General features: G+C 56.5%; 5 protein-coding genes across 5 annotated transcripts; 2 read left to right on the top strand and 3 right to left on the bottom strand.

The window, feature by feature from the left end:
- Positions 1-1,044: 1,044 nt before the first annotated feature.
- SPBR_05783 (cop9 signalosome complex subunit 12) lies at positions 1,045-2,818 on the top strand (the record flags this gene model as incomplete). The annotated part of the gene is made up of 2 exons (XM_040764046.1): positions 1,045-1,376; positions 1,471-2,818. 2 exons carry the CDS (start codon positions 1,045-1,047, stop codon positions 2,816-2,818), a joined length of 1,680 nt encoding a protein of 559 aa, XP_040622234.1.
- A 1,113-nt stretch (positions 2,819-3,931) lies between these two features.
- Positions 3,932-5,623, bottom strand: SPBR_05814 (sun domain containing protein; the record flags this gene model as incomplete). The annotated part of the gene is made up of 2 exons (XM_040764077.1): positions 3,932-4,805; positions 4,875-5,623. The coding sequence occupies 2 exons, from the start codon at positions 5,621-5,623 to the stop codon at positions 3,932-3,934; spliced, it is 1,623 nt and encodes a 540-aa protein (XP_040622233.1).
- A 4,339-nt stretch (positions 5,624-9,962) lies between these two features.
- Positions 9,963-11,162, bottom strand: SPBR_05988 (uncharacterized protein; the record flags this gene model as incomplete). The annotated part of the gene is made up of 2 exons (XM_040764250.1): positions 9,963-10,919; positions 10,989-11,162. 2 exons carry the CDS (start codon positions 11,160-11,162, stop codon positions 9,963-9,965), a joined length of 1,131 nt encoding a protein of 376 aa, XP_040622232.1.
- Positions 11,163-12,474: 1,312 nt separating this feature from the next.
- On the top strand, positions 12,475-13,999 carry SPBR_05886 (Leucine carboxyl methyltransferase 1; the record flags this gene model as incomplete). The annotated part of the gene is made up of 2 exons (XM_040764149.1): positions 12,475-12,943; positions 13,017-13,999. The coding sequence occupies 2 exons, from the start codon at positions 12,475-12,477 to the stop codon at positions 13,997-13,999; spliced, it is 1,452 nt and encodes a 483-aa protein (XP_040622231.1).
- Positions 14,000-14,395: 396 nt separating this feature from the next.
- On the bottom strand, positions 14,396-16,188 carry SPBR_05779 (uncharacterized protein; the record flags this gene model as incomplete). Its single annotated transcript, XM_040764042.1, has 2 exons — positions 14,396-15,271; positions 15,358-16,188. 2 exons carry the CDS (start codon positions 16,186-16,188, stop codon positions 14,396-14,398), a joined length of 1,707 nt encoding a protein of 568 aa, XP_040622230.1.
- Between the last annotated feature and the right edge of the window lie 606 nt (positions 16,189-16,794).

Below are 16,794 nucleotides of genomic sequence, written 5' to 3'. Positions count from 1 at the left end.
ATGGAGCGAAGAAGGGAGCGTTGGGGTTGCTTTGGTTTGCGCCACGGGGGAAGGCACGGGCAGAGAGAGCTGTGAACGGAAAGCGAGGTCGACTAGCCCTGGAGCGTAAATTTTCTGGCTGGCAGACGCGAAGGGAAGGGGCGCTGCAGCCTCACCGAGGTGGGGCATTCTATTGGCGGATGGGAGGAGAGGACCCATAGTTGACGGGCTAACGCGCACTGTGTGACCGCGCTCGAAGAGTGTGTGATACGGTGTATATTATGTATACGCACTGTTTTTGCATCAACGCCTCTGTTGTATGGCGCACGTCTTTTACTGCCATTGTGCGTTGGAAAGGGAGACGATTCGGACGGCCGTCTTTGTGTAAGAGAGCTGTGTATGCAGTAGTCACGTAGTCCTACCGTATAAAGGAAGAGTGCCGGATATGGACGGCCCTTGATGTCGTTGTACGAGCAGCGAGCGGACGGCCACGGCTGGTTGAGAGGGAGGAACGCAGGGAAGAAATGCTCGTAAACAACTTGCTGCGAAACAGTGCAGTGCTGCGGTGTCTATGTCGTACTTGCACGCGAATACTGCACATTATTCTTTTCTGCATCAGAACATTTAGCATATGCGATCGAGACGCACCCAAACGTGCGGTAGCCCTCTTCTCAATCGTGTGTCCGGGTAGGAGGTCCTTTTCTATTTAAAGACGACAAGATGCATTCAAGATATTCAATACGGTGTACGGCAGACAATCCAGGCGAGCGAGACTGTCTCCGTGCGGCTTACAAGGCTGTCATATTGGGATTTGGCTCGCTGGCGTGAAGCCGTACAGTGGACCCACTCCTCTACAGGTCGCGACTGCCGCCCGAAGCAAGGCTGGCACGCCTTCCTCCAGCAGCACATCGCACATAGCGTCCATCACCAACGCCGTCTCTTTCCAGCCTCACAGTTAGACACTCTCACAAGACACTCACGCTGCACCTCCGTCTGTGTCCACCCACCACCCCCACGCCATGCCCACGCATCTGCTCACCTAGCGAACGGGCCGATCGGAAGACCATGTCGCTGAGCACGCAGTTCCTCAGCAGCATCCTCGGCTTCATCAAGAAGCAGGACGGCGCCTCGCTGCGCCTCTGGCTGCGCGTCGAGCCCGATGCCCCGACGCAGTATCTGCAGCTGGGCCAGGAGCTGCGCACGCAGTTCCGCGGCGATGCGTCGATCCACAGCCTCGTCGAGAAGTGCCTGCCGCTCCGCAGCGACGACGGCGACGGCGGCGGTGGCGCGCCGTGGCTGAGCTTCATTCTGTTCATGAAGGACTACATGCTGTACTGGCGCGACGTCAATTTTGACGATCTTCCGGCACTATACGCTCTGCTGAGTGGGCTACTGACGTAGGTGTTTGTCTCTTTTTGTTTTTTTTTTTTTTTTTTTTTTTTTTTTTTGTTTTATCAGTATCGTCCTCCGCGCATACAACTAACCAGGCAGATCTTGCGCCACTGCGTTTACGCACCCCTCCGGGCCCGTGATGCTCGAGACCAGCGTGGCCATCTGCGAGGCATTGGCCAAGCTGGCGATGGTCATGCACCACCGCCCGGACCTGACGCGCCGCATGCAGCCGTCGGCAGCAGCTGGTGGCGCTGGCGGCGGAGGTACGGCCGCTGGCGGCGGCGGTGATGAAGAGCGCAAGTCGCTCGTCGAGAGCACCGCCGACGCCATCCAGAAGGTCTGCACGGCGTGCGTCACCGACCGCGGCAGCGCCCGCTTCGCCCGCCCCGAGGGCCGCCGCGTCGCCGTGTACCGGCTGGCCAATCTCGTCCTCAAGCTGCTCTTTGCCGGCGACAAGGCCCGCTGGGCCGCGCAGATGTTTACCAACATCACCAACACGGGTCCGCCGCTCGCCTTCTACCCGGCCGCCCAGCGCGTCACCTACCTCTATTATCTGGGTCGCTTCCACCTCGAGAACAACCACTTCCAGCGCGCCGCCCTCTGCCTCGAGGCCGCCTACCGCCAGACCCCGCCCGCCTGCCGCCGCCACCGCCGCCTCATCCTCACCTACCTCATCCCCGCCAACCTGCTGCTCGGCATCTTCCCCTCGGCTGCGCTGCTGCTGCGCCCCGAGGCCGCCGACGAGCTGCGGCCCGTGTTTGCGCCCATGGCGGCCGCCGTGCGCCAGGGCAACTTTGCTGCCTTCCAGGCCACCCTCCACGAGCACGAAGCCTGGCTCGTGCGCCGCCGCCTGCTGCTGACCCTCGCGTACCGCATGCGCCCGCTGCTGTGGCGCTCCCTGGTCCGCCGCGTGTTTCTGCTCACCTATGTGCCGCCGCCCAACAGCGACGCCGTCGTGTCGTCGGCCGCCACCGCGGCGCGCGGCCGCGCCGCGCCGACGCTCGACCTAGCAGACGTGCTCGCCGCTGCCACACTGGCACAGCACCAGATCGAGGGCTACGCGCCCGTCGCACCCACGCCGCGGCCGCGCGCCGAGCACACAAACACACTCTTTATGCGGGCGGTCGCCAACAACGCCAACGCGGCGAGAAGCACAGTCGCGGTGCCCCCCTCCGGCGTGCGCAAGCTGCGGCCCAGCGAGGGCATGGTGTGGGGCAACCTGCCGGTGACCATGGCCGACGTCGAGAGCGTGGTGTCGTCCTTGGCGGCACAGGGCCTGATGCACGGCTTCGTCGCCCACGCCGCTCACAAGTTTGCCGTTGTGGGCGCCAAGGCCAAGGGTGCCGTCCTGGCCGGCTTCCCGCCCGTCGCTGAGGTGATGCGAGAGCAGCTACAGCAGAGCGATGTCGATATAAACAGCGTGCCGGCCTGGGTCAAGGCACCGTGAGTTGGGGACGTGCCCATGAACGGCTTTGTATATATTGCTGGGCGTTGGAGCTTGGATTTGCCTACGACATATACGTTAGTTACCAATGGTCGACGAGACCACAAAGACATAGACATAGCACATTTTATATACTAGGGACCAAAATAGTTGTTGTCAATGTTTTATTTGTGTATGTTCCGCAATACAGCAGAAATATGTTATATACCTCCGTCCCCATAGACACGACGCTCCAATGCACAAATGCCCATGACCAAATGCAAACAGCGAGGCTCAACAAAAGATAATAAAAAGACTTGTCACTTCATATCAAAATAAATCATCGACCAGCCCCCTTCTCCAAAGAAAGAGAATGTGGCACAATCCTAACATAAATGACCTAAGTAAAGCGATGCAAAGCAAGCAATGTCATCTTTTCCCTTCCAGCAAAAGAAATAAAATAAAAAAGTAAATGGTTAGAAATGGAGAAGGGTATATAGTGAAACAAAAAGAGCAACCATATGCAGCGGCAGGATAAAAAAATATATAAAAAAATAAAAGGGTAAAAGAAGTCTGCCGCGCATAGAAGCAAAATGGATAAAGTAGAAGAAATAGAAGGGGGACCCGCTTTGCTCATATCCGACCAGGACCATTTTCCTGGTCGCCTACGACAAAAGCGGGTAAGAAGATGTAAAAAGGGAATAAGGTATAAAATGCTCGTATGATAAAAACACCTGGTCAACCCCTGCTGCCCAAGAAAGAAGAATGGCGAATAAAAAAAGGCAACAGGCTGTCATCAACAAGGCAATGGACTCTCCTGTCTAGACAGGAAAGGCCACGGGTATAGAGGTAATATGTACTGGCCAAATGGAGAACTTTGCAAAAGAGATGGCAAAGTCATGGAAGGCACTATATGGCGAGAATGGTGAAAAGTGGAGGGGTAAAAAAGGGCGGTTATCGACGTCAGTCAGCACAAGCGGCGACCAGTCGAGCCCGGGTGAAGAATCGAAAGTGAAATGTGTAACGTCAAGTGCTTCGTTTCGTTGTACTTGTTTTCCGTGTCTGCTTCATTTTTTGGTTTCGTTTTGGATATTTTTCGTATTTTGGTTGGCTTCTTTGTGTTGTGCTTCAAACAGCCTAATACAACCAAAGACTGGCAACAACAGCAACAATTAGGCCAACAACGGCAGCACCGCCCTGGTTGTGGCTGACGGCCTCGCTCTTGGAGGACGTCGAGGGTGACGCGCCGCCATTGGAGGACGACGGGGCACCGTTGCCTAAGCCAGTTGTCGGGCCAGTCACGGTGCCAGTCTTGGTCGACTGGGTGGAAGAAACAGTGCCGTTCTCGTGGAAGATACCACCCGCAAAGGTGGTCGGGCCGGCCGTCTTCGAGGTCGACGTCTTCCGCGAGCTGCTCGAGCTGCTCGAGCTGCTGCTGCTGCTGGACGACGATGAGGAAGACGAGGAAGATGAGGACGACGACGACGACGAGGACGACGAGGACGAAGACGACGTAGTCGAGGTGGTCGACGTCTCAGACGAGGATGAAGACGAAGAAGACGAGGACGAGGATGACGAGTGCGTGGACGGCGCCGCAGACGACGAAATGCCGCTGCTGCCGCCGCTGCCACCGCTGCCGTCCAGGTTGAAAACGACAATGTTGGCACTGCCACCCTTGGGGACGGTGGCCACGCAGAAGTCGGCACCGCCAGCACCCGACGCCGATTCGGAACTGGTGACGCTAAAATCGTGGATGTTGGAAGGGCCAATCTCACAGGGCAGGCCATTGCAGCCGCCACCGTTGCACTCAATGCGCAGACCAAAGGTGGGCTTCGTGCTGGCCAGTCCCGACGAGACGAAGATGGGGTTCCAGGCGATCTTGACGAACGTCAGGCCCGAGCTGTCGGTGTTGGCGCCGGCGACATACGGGCTCCAGTTACCAATCGGCTTGGCATTTGTACCCCAGATGCAGCCCTCGGCGCCGCTAGTACCAGGAGGGTTGACATAGTAGCTAATCTGTTAGAAACAAAATATCACAACGAGAGGGAGAGAAAGAGATAGAGGAGAACAAAAGACATACTGTGCAGCAGTGCCAGCCCAATAAGACGGGCCGGGAACAGCCAGGGTGCTTGTGCCATGAACGTCTGTGGGAATGTACATGCCCTCGTCGCCGGGGAGGACGGTTTGGCAGAACGAGACAACGGAACCACATTTGTTGACAGCCGAAACAGTGCCCGTGCCCTCAACACAGTACGGCTGGTCTGGGAACGACTTGACGGGCGTACCGTCGGAGCCACAGTACAGGCCACCGTCCATGGACTCCGGGTACGAGTAGGAAGTGCCGGGCTTCCACTGCGCCATCACCTTGCCAGAGGTGCAGGCAATGGGGCACCACGAGCCGGCCGTGCACTGCACATCGGGTGCCATGGCCCAGCCGCCATTTGATGCGCCAGGGACAGCATACAGATCCGGGTCGTTGGGCAGCGAGCAGACGGCGCGCTTGGAAATGTCTTTGGGGATGTCGTCGACATGGCTGCGGGAGACGGACTGCGGTGAAGAGGGCGAGGACGAGTCGCGGGTGAAGAGGGCGGGCAGAGACTCGATCGTCTGTGGCTGGCGCTTCTCGTCCTGGCGCGCCTCGGGCTGCGATGCCTCGGGTTGCCGCTCGTGTAGTGATGCGGCCGCGTTGTGGCTGTGGTGGTGAGCGTTGCGCTTGCCGTAGTGCTGGTGAGCCACACGGTGGCCGACATGCAGCTCGCCGAGGGCCGGCTGCGCGGCGCCCAGGACCAGCGCCGACGCGATGGCGGTCGGGACCGTCGAGAACTTCATTGGACGAGGATGACGTGTCGAGCGTCGCGTGGTCACGCTCAGGCGATGAGAGATAGAACGAAAAGAAAGAAAGGAAAACGCAAACACAGCGCGTGTGCCGTCCGAGTGCGTTTGATGTCGAAGAGGAAAGATGTTCCCCGAGGTGTGAAGCCAAGATCCTGCTGCCACAAAGATATCGGATCGTTCGTAAGTGCTTCTTGAGGATTCTTTCAAAGTCGTCCCGTAAATTGCGATTCGGCGAAAAGAGCCTTTGTTTGTTGCTTTTCTGAAGAATACAAAGGAGTGGTAGCGAAAAAAGGAAGGGAAGAGACGAGCGAGCGTCTTTCGGTAAACAGAAAAGAAGAAAAAAGATGCAAAAGGAGTGTGGATGTGCAGCCAAGGCACAGAGAAGGCTCTGAAGAGAAAAACGAGTGAAAAATGAACGTGTTGCACAGCAGAAAGAGACAGGGGGGAGAACAAGGGAAGAGAAAGAAAGACGAAGGAAAGGGGAGCCAGAGGATGAAAAGGGAAATAAGGCCAGTACCGAACGAGAAAAGGTTAAATGAGGCAGACCTCTGGGGCCGTGGGACTGCCTGGATGTTCTGGCCGGTGGACCACATGGAGCGTGACAAGGGTCGGAAGAGTTACGGAGTAAACGCAAGAAAATCTCTTCTGAGAGGCAAGCTGCCGTGTCTCGTGGAGCACATCTCCACCCCTGCACATCTTCATCTGAGGGCTCGTGAGTGCGCGTTATTGCGCCGTAATCTAGTCTGGGGATAGGCCCATAGTAGGGGTTAATCTGAAAACGGGCGACCGGCGAACGCCTCTTGCCACTGGCGAGCGGGACGTGCTCAAAACGGCGGCAGAAACGACACGATGGAGACGTACGATGTAAGATGAGGGCAGTGATTCAAATCGAAAAACAGGGAAAGGGGAAACAGGGAAAGGGGAAAGGGGCATGATTTTCTTCTTTCTTTTCTCGACGCCTCAGCGGACAGCCGTCCCGAGCCTGCTGGCCTTTCGTTTTGCTTTGTCTGCGCCTGCCCACCGTGGCTTGGACATCTGGAACAGGATGCTTGACCGCGTCCAGGCGTCGTGGTGCGGTTGTTGTGGCTGTGACTGGGGGGAGAGTCGGTGGAACGTTTGTTGACAAGGGGCTTGTTGACTTGGACAAAGTTTTGTTGTCAAGACCGCCTTTTTACGCTAGTCGAGCGGGTCCACATTGACAGTAAAATGGGGACGCGTGTGGCTGACTGCCCAATCATGTGGCGCAAAAAACAGGGGAGGGTATTAAACTGTCAGGTACACCAATCAGAGGGCTGACTGGAATTGGCGCTAGCAACGAGCCGAAATGAGCTTCTCGCGAGCAAGCATTTCCGTCAAAGTTACAAGCACAGGGGTAGAAGGGGCGGCAGTGGCAGAAGAGGCAACAGCGAACGTCGGTGTGCGGAACAAAGGGAAGGAACTTGTGGAGGGAAGGAGCGCACCAACAACTACGGAGCAACTTGCTTGCTACAAAGGAAAGCGCGAGCACCCAAGGACACTGAAGCAGCTCATGTCAGCTCAAGCTTGCTGGCAAAAACACTCTAAACATTGACAGGTGCTGCGTGTCTCGTGCGTCAAGCCACATCTGGCATGCTTTATTTGCGTCAGGGTGCTCGGACGCTGTCGTCTGCCGCGTCCGGACCGTTGTGCTTCTTCTTTCCTTGATTCTTCCCCTTCGAGTCTTCTCTATCGGACCGTCATCTATCTCGTCCCGTCTGCATCTACTTTATTTACAAGATATGATACTTGCAGACGGATGCGGGATGCGATGAACATGCGGGCGCGATCGATGCAATGACACACACTCGGTCCGTTTAGCACGCGAGCGAAGGCCTGTCGCCAACTCCAAGCACGGAATCCCTGAATATAAGGTCATATCGATCCCGTGTGGCGGACAACAGGAACGACGCAGCACCCGTCTTTGGGGGGCCATGCAAGGCACAAACAAGCAATCCCCGTTTTCATATGGAAGCGCACATTGCATCAAAGGCGGCCAGCCTCTATAAGTGGCGAACCGAGTGAAGCGACGACAAAATTAGCGAGCTGCGGTGTTGGAGCGACGGAAGGGAGAAAAAATGTGAGCCAGAGCCACAATATTGGCTCAATGGCCACGAGACGCGGCCCCGTTTGCCTCCCTACGTCGTTGCCTCGTTTTCTCTCTTTTTTTTTTTTTTTTTTTTTTTCGTTTTTCTCGGTGTCTCTTTGTCTCGGTGTCTTCTGTCTCGTTCGCTTGTCTCCCTGATCTTGCCGCGTGGTCCATGTTCGACCTGGCCAATGCGTGTCAGCAGCATGACCGCGGGTAGGGACACAACATGTGCGAAAGGGAGAGCGTTACGGGACACCAGGGAGATGCACAGCAGGCGGCAGTAGGGAGAAACAGCAATAGTAAAAGGTCAAAAAGACACTAGCCGACAGGCCACGGGTCACAGAATCCAATCTCCATTCTTTGCTCGGCGCGACGTCCAGTTGACAGGTCGAACCAGTGCTGCCAGAGCTTTGCTTTCCTGGTCAATGTTTACATGAAAACTTAATCGCAGCATGCCGCAGGAGAACGATCTGCCGGTTACAGCATGCCATGTCATTGCGACACGCCAGTGCTTCGATTCTGTGTGTCTATCAAAATATACTGCAAGCTGAAATCGTTTGTTTCTAAATGTCTTGTTCTGCCTCTCGTCATGCAATGTCCTCTCTGTAGCTTATGTTGTACAGCACTCCGCGTCAGGCTTGCGCCACCGTTGCCAAACCCCTTCATTCCTTGCAGTTTGCAGTTCTGTCTGTCCAGACGGCGGGGACGTCAATGTAAAGTCTTGTCTCGGGAGTAGATGTAGGGTGAGTTTGCCGTGGCTTACTGCCGTGGCTTGTCAAATCTTTGTGCGACAGAGACAATTGGTCGCCATTCAGCCGTTGTCCTCCGTTTTTGTACCTGGTGTTCATAGAGTGCCTTTTCTCGTTTCCTCTTTGTACGTACACCAATGTCTCGCTCCAGAAAGAGACGCGCCACCAGGAAAAACGCCCTTTTGCAGACCTCTGCTTGCTATTCCGGCCTTTGACTCCTCAGTACGGCGTACAATCTACAATAAAGAGGGAAAGGGAGATAAACTTCAGAAAACAAACAAGCAATCAAATGACACCGATCGCGATGAGCGATCGACATGCTCCTGTCGGCCGTTTCTCATGGCAATGCTCCCCCATTCCGTTGACATGACATTCGCATATCGGCTTTTTACTTGGTGTTGTAAATCAATGCAACAGTTGGAGGTGCGCAGGCAGGACACGGGTGATGCGCATGCTCTCGGGTAGAGTTCTCGCAGTGCGTGCGGAACACGCTGGACGGCGATCCCAAAGTATGAAAAGTGGACAAATACGATGTGATGAGCAAGGAAGACGGGACTGCACCCAAATGACGTTCTGGCCCGGTGCTGATCGTTTAGGAGCGACAGGGAGCGAAATAGAAGAAAACGTCCCAGGAGACTGGCGAGGCGACGATCGTTTTGGCTTTATCCAGAATGCCGGCTCGGGACAGCACATCGTGGGAAACAAACCTGGCGCATGCATGTGAATGTATCAACGAGCTGTACAAACCCGTCAAACTATACGGGCTTGCATAAATTTCCCAGCATTGACACGTAAATGAGCGGTTGCTATATCTGCCAGGTACCAGTAACAACATGGCAACGTCGGATAGTTCATACTCGGTGTCGGATATTTCAGAAGGGGAAAATACGAGCAAGAGACGGATGGGAAAGACATCGGAAACCCGGCATGATACATCTCAGATGACAATATAATAAACGTGGGATGCCGGTAATTATTACTGGTGGTGGCTAATTATACTTGTCGTTTTCATTAAGGTTTCTCAAAATGTTGGTTTTCAGACGAATGGTGGCACAGTGGGGAGGAAAATATGGCAAAAAAGGAAGGGGAAAAAACGAAAAAAAGAAAGAAAAAAATGAATGAAATCACGCAGAAACTAAACCAAAAACCAAAGAAAACAATTCAACAAAGGACAATAAAATCATTGAGTTGAAATTTCCTGCTTGACAGGTCTGCATCCTCACCCATGGGTATGCATGCGTCATATCTGTATTCGTAAAAAATGGGACACTTTCGGCGACGCCCAGCTTATCCAAAAAGGTCGGTTGGAGAGAGAAAGTGCCATGGCTTTGTTTGCGGCCGACGCATATCTGTGGACTTTGCACGCAGACAATGAGTCTGGTGATTTCGACAACGTCCTTGGTGTCCCACTGGCCAACACTTTGTCTAGAGACCAGCGGGAGCACCTTGAGACTGATGCCTGTTCCAGCGCTGGTTGCGCTTAGTTAGGGCCCTCGACCTTGCTGCTGGTGAGGACAACAAGAGGAACAACAATCGCCAGGTACACGACGTTGACGATAATCGAGAGCACCTGCAACTTGATGTACAGCAAGTACACGCGCTTCCACGAGGCGCGCGAAAACGTGCGGAAGGCATCGCGGATCGTGACGTACGAGCGGCCGCCGACGACGGCGGGCTCGACCGTGCCGTTGAAGGAGCGGTCAAACGGCACGACGGTGTCCTCGTCAGGGGGCAGAAGGCTGGCCTGAACGCGGACGAGGACGACGTTGGCGGGGATGGAAAGGACAAAGACGAGCACAAGGGCCACCACGAAGAGAACAATCACCTTCCAGATCAAGTCGTGCGAGTAGGCCGGTACCTCGTACGGCGGGCCGGAGTGGTGCTTAGGGAGGTCCAGGGCCTTGGTCAGCAGCACGCTGACGAGGGTGGTGACGAGGCCGGCGGCCCACTGAAGGAACGCGGGGATGGAGGTGGCCTCAAAGGTGCGGCGGAAAGGCGGCAGGTTGCGCCACACAGGGGTGGAGGACGGCGTGGCGCGGATGACGGTGTGCACCCAAGCAGTTTGCAGCTGGACAAGGCCGAGGGCCACAATCAGAGCAGCAACTAAGCTCGGCACGAAGGGAATGGCCGCCACAGCGGTCGTGCCCACGGCGGCGAGGATGAAGATGAGGACCGCCAGCCAGAAGCCGCGGTAGTTGCCACGCCAGCCGTTGGCAGCACGGAGCAGCTTGTACGTGCGGCGGATGCTGGCCGTGACGGGCTTGCTGGGGGGTGTAGCCTGAGCAGCGGCCTCCTCGTCGGCAGCACCTTCATCGGCGCTCGGGGCAGCGGCCGGGGCAGCATCATTCTCATCACCAGCAACAGCCTCGTACGCAGCCGGCGTCGGGTTCTCCACGATGGCCAGCGTCGTGTAGACGGACTTGAGCGAATAGGACGTCTAAAGCGGGTCAGCATTGCGAGGGCCACACGCATGATTTTCACGTTTCCATCACTTGTCATCACGTACAAAAAGAAAGGCCGGCACAAATATGAGCGTGATGAGGGCAACGAGGCCCCAAGTCAGCGGCGGCAGTTTGTAGTTGGGAGCATCCGGCGTGTCTTGGTCGGGCGCATCAGGGTTGTTGCCCATGCTCCGCTTGAGGACGGCGAGGCCCACAGCGGCATACTGGAGGTGTGACATGGCAGCGGCCGTGGAATGCGGACTGAGGTGGAAAAGACGTGGCGTTGATGGAGTTCCAAAAAAAGAAAGAAAAGGTCTCGCGAAATGCCGATGAAGACAGATGCAGAAAGGAGGTAGAAAGAGGAGAGAAGAGAGGAAGAAACGAGGAAAGAGAGGCACAAAAAGCAAAGTGGGCTGCGCCTTCCTTTTGTTCAATGATGAAAGCAAAAAGGGCCGGGCAACCCGCTTCAACAAAGAAGCAGCGACCGGCCAGCAAGCGTCAACTTTGTCACATCTGGTGAGGGCCGGCGTCGAATGCCCCGTAGGCAACCATATTTTGGGCCTAGTCGCGCCAAGCGCAGCAGGATCACGCTGCGGCATGGGGAGGAAGGCAGGTACCCAAACAGGCTCGCAGGCCGCAGAGGTCCTTCCAGCCCACAAAATGGAAGGCTCAGCACGGTTGCCAGTTATGGGAGGACCTAGCAGCCTGGGTCGCTCGGTTTGCTAGCCTTCCTTAGGTCGCTCCTGCCACCCGTCCAAACAGGAGGATTCACTTGGGGTAAGAAACGGGACACGGCGTAACACCTTGCGTAAGAAACTAGAGGAATACGACGACATGGTTGGCTGAGCACATTGTCGGATGACGCAAAGGGACGGTAAGGCACCACAAGCGACACGAAACAGACAATTTGTGGGTGTTGCGTGCAGCGTTGAATGTCTTTCTTCGATCTTTCTTTGGAGCTCAGCGATCGCCCGGTGGCGCCTGCCGCCGATGAAACCGCGACACCATACGTCATGGCCCCTTCACCATACCTTAACGAGCTGGAGGCAGGTGCGACGGAACAACGGCGAGAAAGGCAAGAGCTGGAGAGAAACACAATACCATTTACCGATGATTCGTCGCTCCGCCGAATACGAGTATCCTCCGAATGTGCACCGCTTTCTCGCATTAAACATGCGGAGCAAATTGTTCAGATGCCGAGAGCAAACGGTCACGCTGGCACCGCCATGGTAGCTTTGCGCAGGTTGAAGCTTGTTTTGCGAGCTCGTTGCAGGGCCTGGGCAGACGCTGTGAGCCAATCGTTTCGGCCGCTAATGGACCCACTCACACGCTAGGCGCCAGAAGCTTGGGGGAAGGAAGCTGCGCCAGTCCCTTCCTAGGGTGCACAACCCAGATCTCAAGGCTGTGCAATCATCGTCCACACGGTCCACACGGAATCTACGCTCTTCTCGCAGCCGGGCCAAGGACGGGGTGGAGCAGCATTGGAATCATGCGCCGAGCTCTGACTAGGACACCACTTGCGTAATTAGCCGACGACAAAAATAGAGAACAATGGTCTCACCGCCAAAGACCGGGCCCCCACCGCCGGGTTCCCGGGCCGTTTCAACGCCAACTCCGACTCCGGCACTGGACTCGGCATCAAATCCGACACCAAACCCTACACCGAGCCTGACACCTCCACAACCCATGGCGGCTCCGTCTATACCGAATCTTCTTGGCCGGCTGGGCAATGGACCGCCACGGTCGGGCCGCGGCGGTCGCCGAGGAGTCGGACGCGGAGGCAGCTCTCTCGGGGGACCAACAGCGTCTGGGCCAGCGCGTTTCGCACCACCATCACAGCACGGCGGCGGCATGTCTGGCAAAATGGACCACAGCGGCATCATCCAGAGCACAGACACCGACGCGGCGCTGTCGCGTATGAGTGCCGTTGACCTTGGCCTGCTGCAAGACCCGTTCGCCCAGTACTTTGCAGGTGACGGCGGCGGACCAGCTCCTCGACGGCTGCCCATTATCAACCGAGGTGAGGATGCAGGCGAGAAAAGGTACCGTTCGCTTCAATATATACGCTGGCATTCGCTAACCGTACCTGTTAGGCACGTACACGCGGACTCAGGGCCTGGACAAGATTATTCGGGCGTTCCTGTCCGGCGCGCCGTCCAGAGAGGCAACGCCAGAGCCGTCACCACAAGCAGTACAGACACCATCGCCGCTGCACGTCCGGCAAATCGTCTCTCTCGGTGCCGGCACCGACACGCGGAGTTTGCGGCTGCTGGCACAGAAGCAGCCAGACGGCCACGCCGCCTTCCAAAACGTCATCTACCACGAGATCGACTTCCCGACAGTCTGCGCCCGCAAGCGCAACATCGTGCAGTCTGTGCCCACGATCCGGTCATTACTAGAGGGCCCAGTAACGCAGCATACGCCGCTGGCTGGAGCCATAGGGATCCACCGCAGCTGGCGCGTGGGCCTGGGGCAGGGGAACGAGCTCTGGGCCCACGGTCTGGACCTGCGAGAATTGGCAGCGGGCAGCGGCAGCAGCTTCAGCACCAACACGACCAACAGCGAGGAGGGAAGATCAGACGTTGTCCTGGCTGGCTTCCGGACGGACGTGCCGACCCTGCTTGTGTCCGAATGCTGCTTGTGCTACTTGCAGCCGCCCGAGGCGGCCGCGGTGCTGCGCTGGTTCGCCGACCGCATCCACCCCCAGCCTGCGTCGCTGGCCGGCCTCGGCGTGGTCATCTACGAGCCCATACGGCCCTTTGATGCATTCGGTCGCACCATGGTGGCCAACTTGGCGGGCCGTGGGATCCAGATGCCGACGTTGGCGGCATACCCCGACGGCGTCGCGCAAGAGGCGCGACTGGTGCGAGAAGCAGGCCTCGCGCGGGCCAAGCACCGGACGATTGATCAGATCTGGAGCGCGTGGGTGGCCGCCGAGGAGCAGGAGCGCGTCAACCGGCTTGAGGGACTGGATGAGGTCGAGGAGTGGGCGCTGCTGGCCAGCCATTATGTTGTTGTTTGGGGATCGCAGGGCGCATATTTTGACACGGCTTGGGCGGAGTTGTACGAGCAGTAGGAGCGGCATCCTGGGACCAATTTCCAAATATTGCGGAGAGAAGGGGCGCATTGCATTACGTTCGTATCAAAAGCGCACGGCATTACGAAAGAATGCCTGTTGAAATAGCCAAGAGTAACAAAACACATCAAGAAGAACGCTCTCGTTCGCCAAGGACCAGTACAAACGCCAAACGCATACCAGACTGCCAAGGGCAGGATCAAAACCAGCAAAAACATAAGACGCAAAATAGCCGGACAAGTCCTCATACGCCAGCTGGGCAATGGTTATTTCGGCAGCTCAAAGCCAGAGTCGACAAAACAGACAAGACTGAAATAGACAGAGTGCAAAAATAAGTTGACAAATCGGTGTGCCAAAATAAATCAAAACTATGCAACACAAGGTTAGTATGACATGTTATGCAACGGTACCTGAACTGTCCAACAGAATGGGGGGGGGGGAGGGGGCAATATTTACCAGCTTGAGACTTGGGCGCGACGACAGTCGCGTGCCGTTGAGCATGGCGCGGTACTTTTTCTGGCGCACCTGGAGCCGCCGGAAGGCTTCTTGGATGTGCTTCACCTCGACGGGCGTGCGCCCTTCGCCGGGCAGATTGAACAGGCCCTGGGCCAGCTTGCGCTTCTTGGAGCCGCGCGCCTCGTCGCCTGTGCGCTCCTTCCACTGGTCCTCGTGGTCCTTAATGCGCAGCGCCTCTTCGGTGAGCGTCTGGACCATTTCGAATGTCAGGAAGCCCAGGATGTCGACAATGTCGTCGGACGGCTTGCTGTCGGTAACAACGCCGAAGCCGGCCCACTCGCGGAAGCGCTTGCTCTTGCGGTACGTGAACGACGCCTGTCGATATTCGGACCACGTCACGTACTCCTCCCGGGTCATCGCCTTGGTGCGCTCGTCTGCCTTGCGCAGGCGCTGCAGTGTAATGTAGTTCATCTCCTCCTCCTCCTCGTCTTCCTCCTCGTCGCGCTCCGGCACCTCTTGGTTGAAAAAGGAGACAGGCTCCCACGGCAGGACCTGCTTGTTCTTCTTGTTCTTCTTGGCCGCATCTTCAACGGGCGCACCGGCTATGGGCGCACCGGCCACATCATCGCCACCGCCAATGTCCACATCGGCGCCCTTGTCGTCCGAGTCCTTGACGTTCTTGCGCACGTCCTTCCACGACAAGAAAGTGCGGAGGCGTGACACCTTGGGCGCGTCGTGCCGGATCTGGAAGATGAGATCATTAATGGTGATACTCCGCGATCCACGCCGTGCAGCTAGCTCCGTGCAACTTCGTAGCTATAAAAGAAGACAAAAGGGTTAGACAATAATATAATAATATGCAATGGCGCGACAGTCGGCGTTGCGACAGTGGGTGAGCATACCAGTTCAATCACCTGCTGCCGGACAATTTCTTCGATAATAGAGAGTGTCTCTAGAGATGGTTCGCCAGTCTCGCCACTGACGTACATCATCTGTATAATGCTTTCGCGTAAGTCATTGCGGATTCTGGCAAGATTGGGCATTGGGGTAGTATAGTGCATCTCCGTGGTCTGCATGTGCGCCCCCGTAGGTGTCTCCGTAGGGGGCTGTTGGTTGTGTCTCGTATACTGCACGGGCTCTTCCTTCTTGGCACTCTTCGCTTTCTGGACTGCGGCCATTTCCTTTTGCTTGACAATCGGTCTTCTCGCAGGCTTCGCCCGCAGTTTGGCATCTTCCCTCTCCCGTCTCTCCTCCTCCTTCACTTCCGCCTCTGTTTCGGCCGCAATTGCCGTACACTTGGCCGAAGCTGGAATGCCCTTGGGTTTTGCTCGCGACTTGCGGCGTTTGATGGTGGTGCTGTTCTGGATCATCGCGTCCGCCTTGGCGGCCTTGACACAAACGCCGGGAGGGTAGAACACGCCAGTTGGAGGCGTCGCAATGGAAGGGGCATCCTTTTTGCCCACACGTATCCGGCCGCCGTAGCGAGGAGCCCGTACTGGAGCTGTTGTAGTCGAGGGTGCGGTCGCAGCCCCTGTCATCGCAGTCGTCGGCGCCTTACCCAAATGCACAATCGTCGATGCGGTTGCAGACGCGACCGCACGTGGTATGGGCAATACAGGCGTCAAGTGCGGAGCGTCCATGGCCATGGAGCCGGAGCCATTGCCCTGGTATGGCTCTGGGAGCACAGGCGGCAAGAGAATGATGGGCAAAAGCTCGTCTTTTGGCTTCATCATTGTATGCAATAGCAGAAGTCCACTTGGAAGACGGCTGGTGGTTCCGTACAGAGTGTGAAGCAAAGAAAAAGGCAAAGGGGTCCGAAAAGTCAAAAGGTCGAAGTCGAAAAGCCGTATTACGGCGTGGACGAAACGACATCGAGAATTGAGCACGCGTGGGAGAGCGTAAGAGCACGCCCCAAATTGAGGACAAAAGCGAAGGAAAAACTAATAAACAAACAAATACCCCTCCTCAAAAAAACGTGGCCAGATACCGACACTTATCAGCGCCCGACGAGCGTTACACAGAACGATAGCGATCTTTGTCATCGTAGAGTGGAAGCCTCCACCGTCCAAGTCACGTCGAAGTTGCTGCACTTTGCAGTGTGCCGGAGACAGGAGATGCAGGACACGACACGGAAAAGAACATGGAGATGCATAAAGGACGCAAAGAACCGGGATGACTACTGACCTGTTGAATCTCCTGCTTGTACTTGTTTTGCTTGTCGCGGTCGGCCATGGTGTCGGATGCTATACGGGCAGCGGGCGCGTGGTCGAGGCGGACTTCGCCGGTGGCCGTATTGCTGACGAAGGGAATCGACCAGAACTGAGCGACTGGGATGCGGC

The sequence above is a fragment of the Sporothrix brasiliensis genome, assembly GCF_000820605.1.
Source record: "Sporothrix brasiliensis 5110 chromosome Unknown Cont15, whole genome shotgun sequence".
Lineage (NCBI taxonomy): Eukaryota > Fungi > Ascomycota > Sordariomycetes > Ophiostomatales > Ophiostomataceae > Sporothrix > Sporothrix brasiliensis.
The sequence above is the reverse complement of the archived record's forward strand: the minus strand, read 5'-3'. Positions and strand labels throughout refer to the sequence as shown.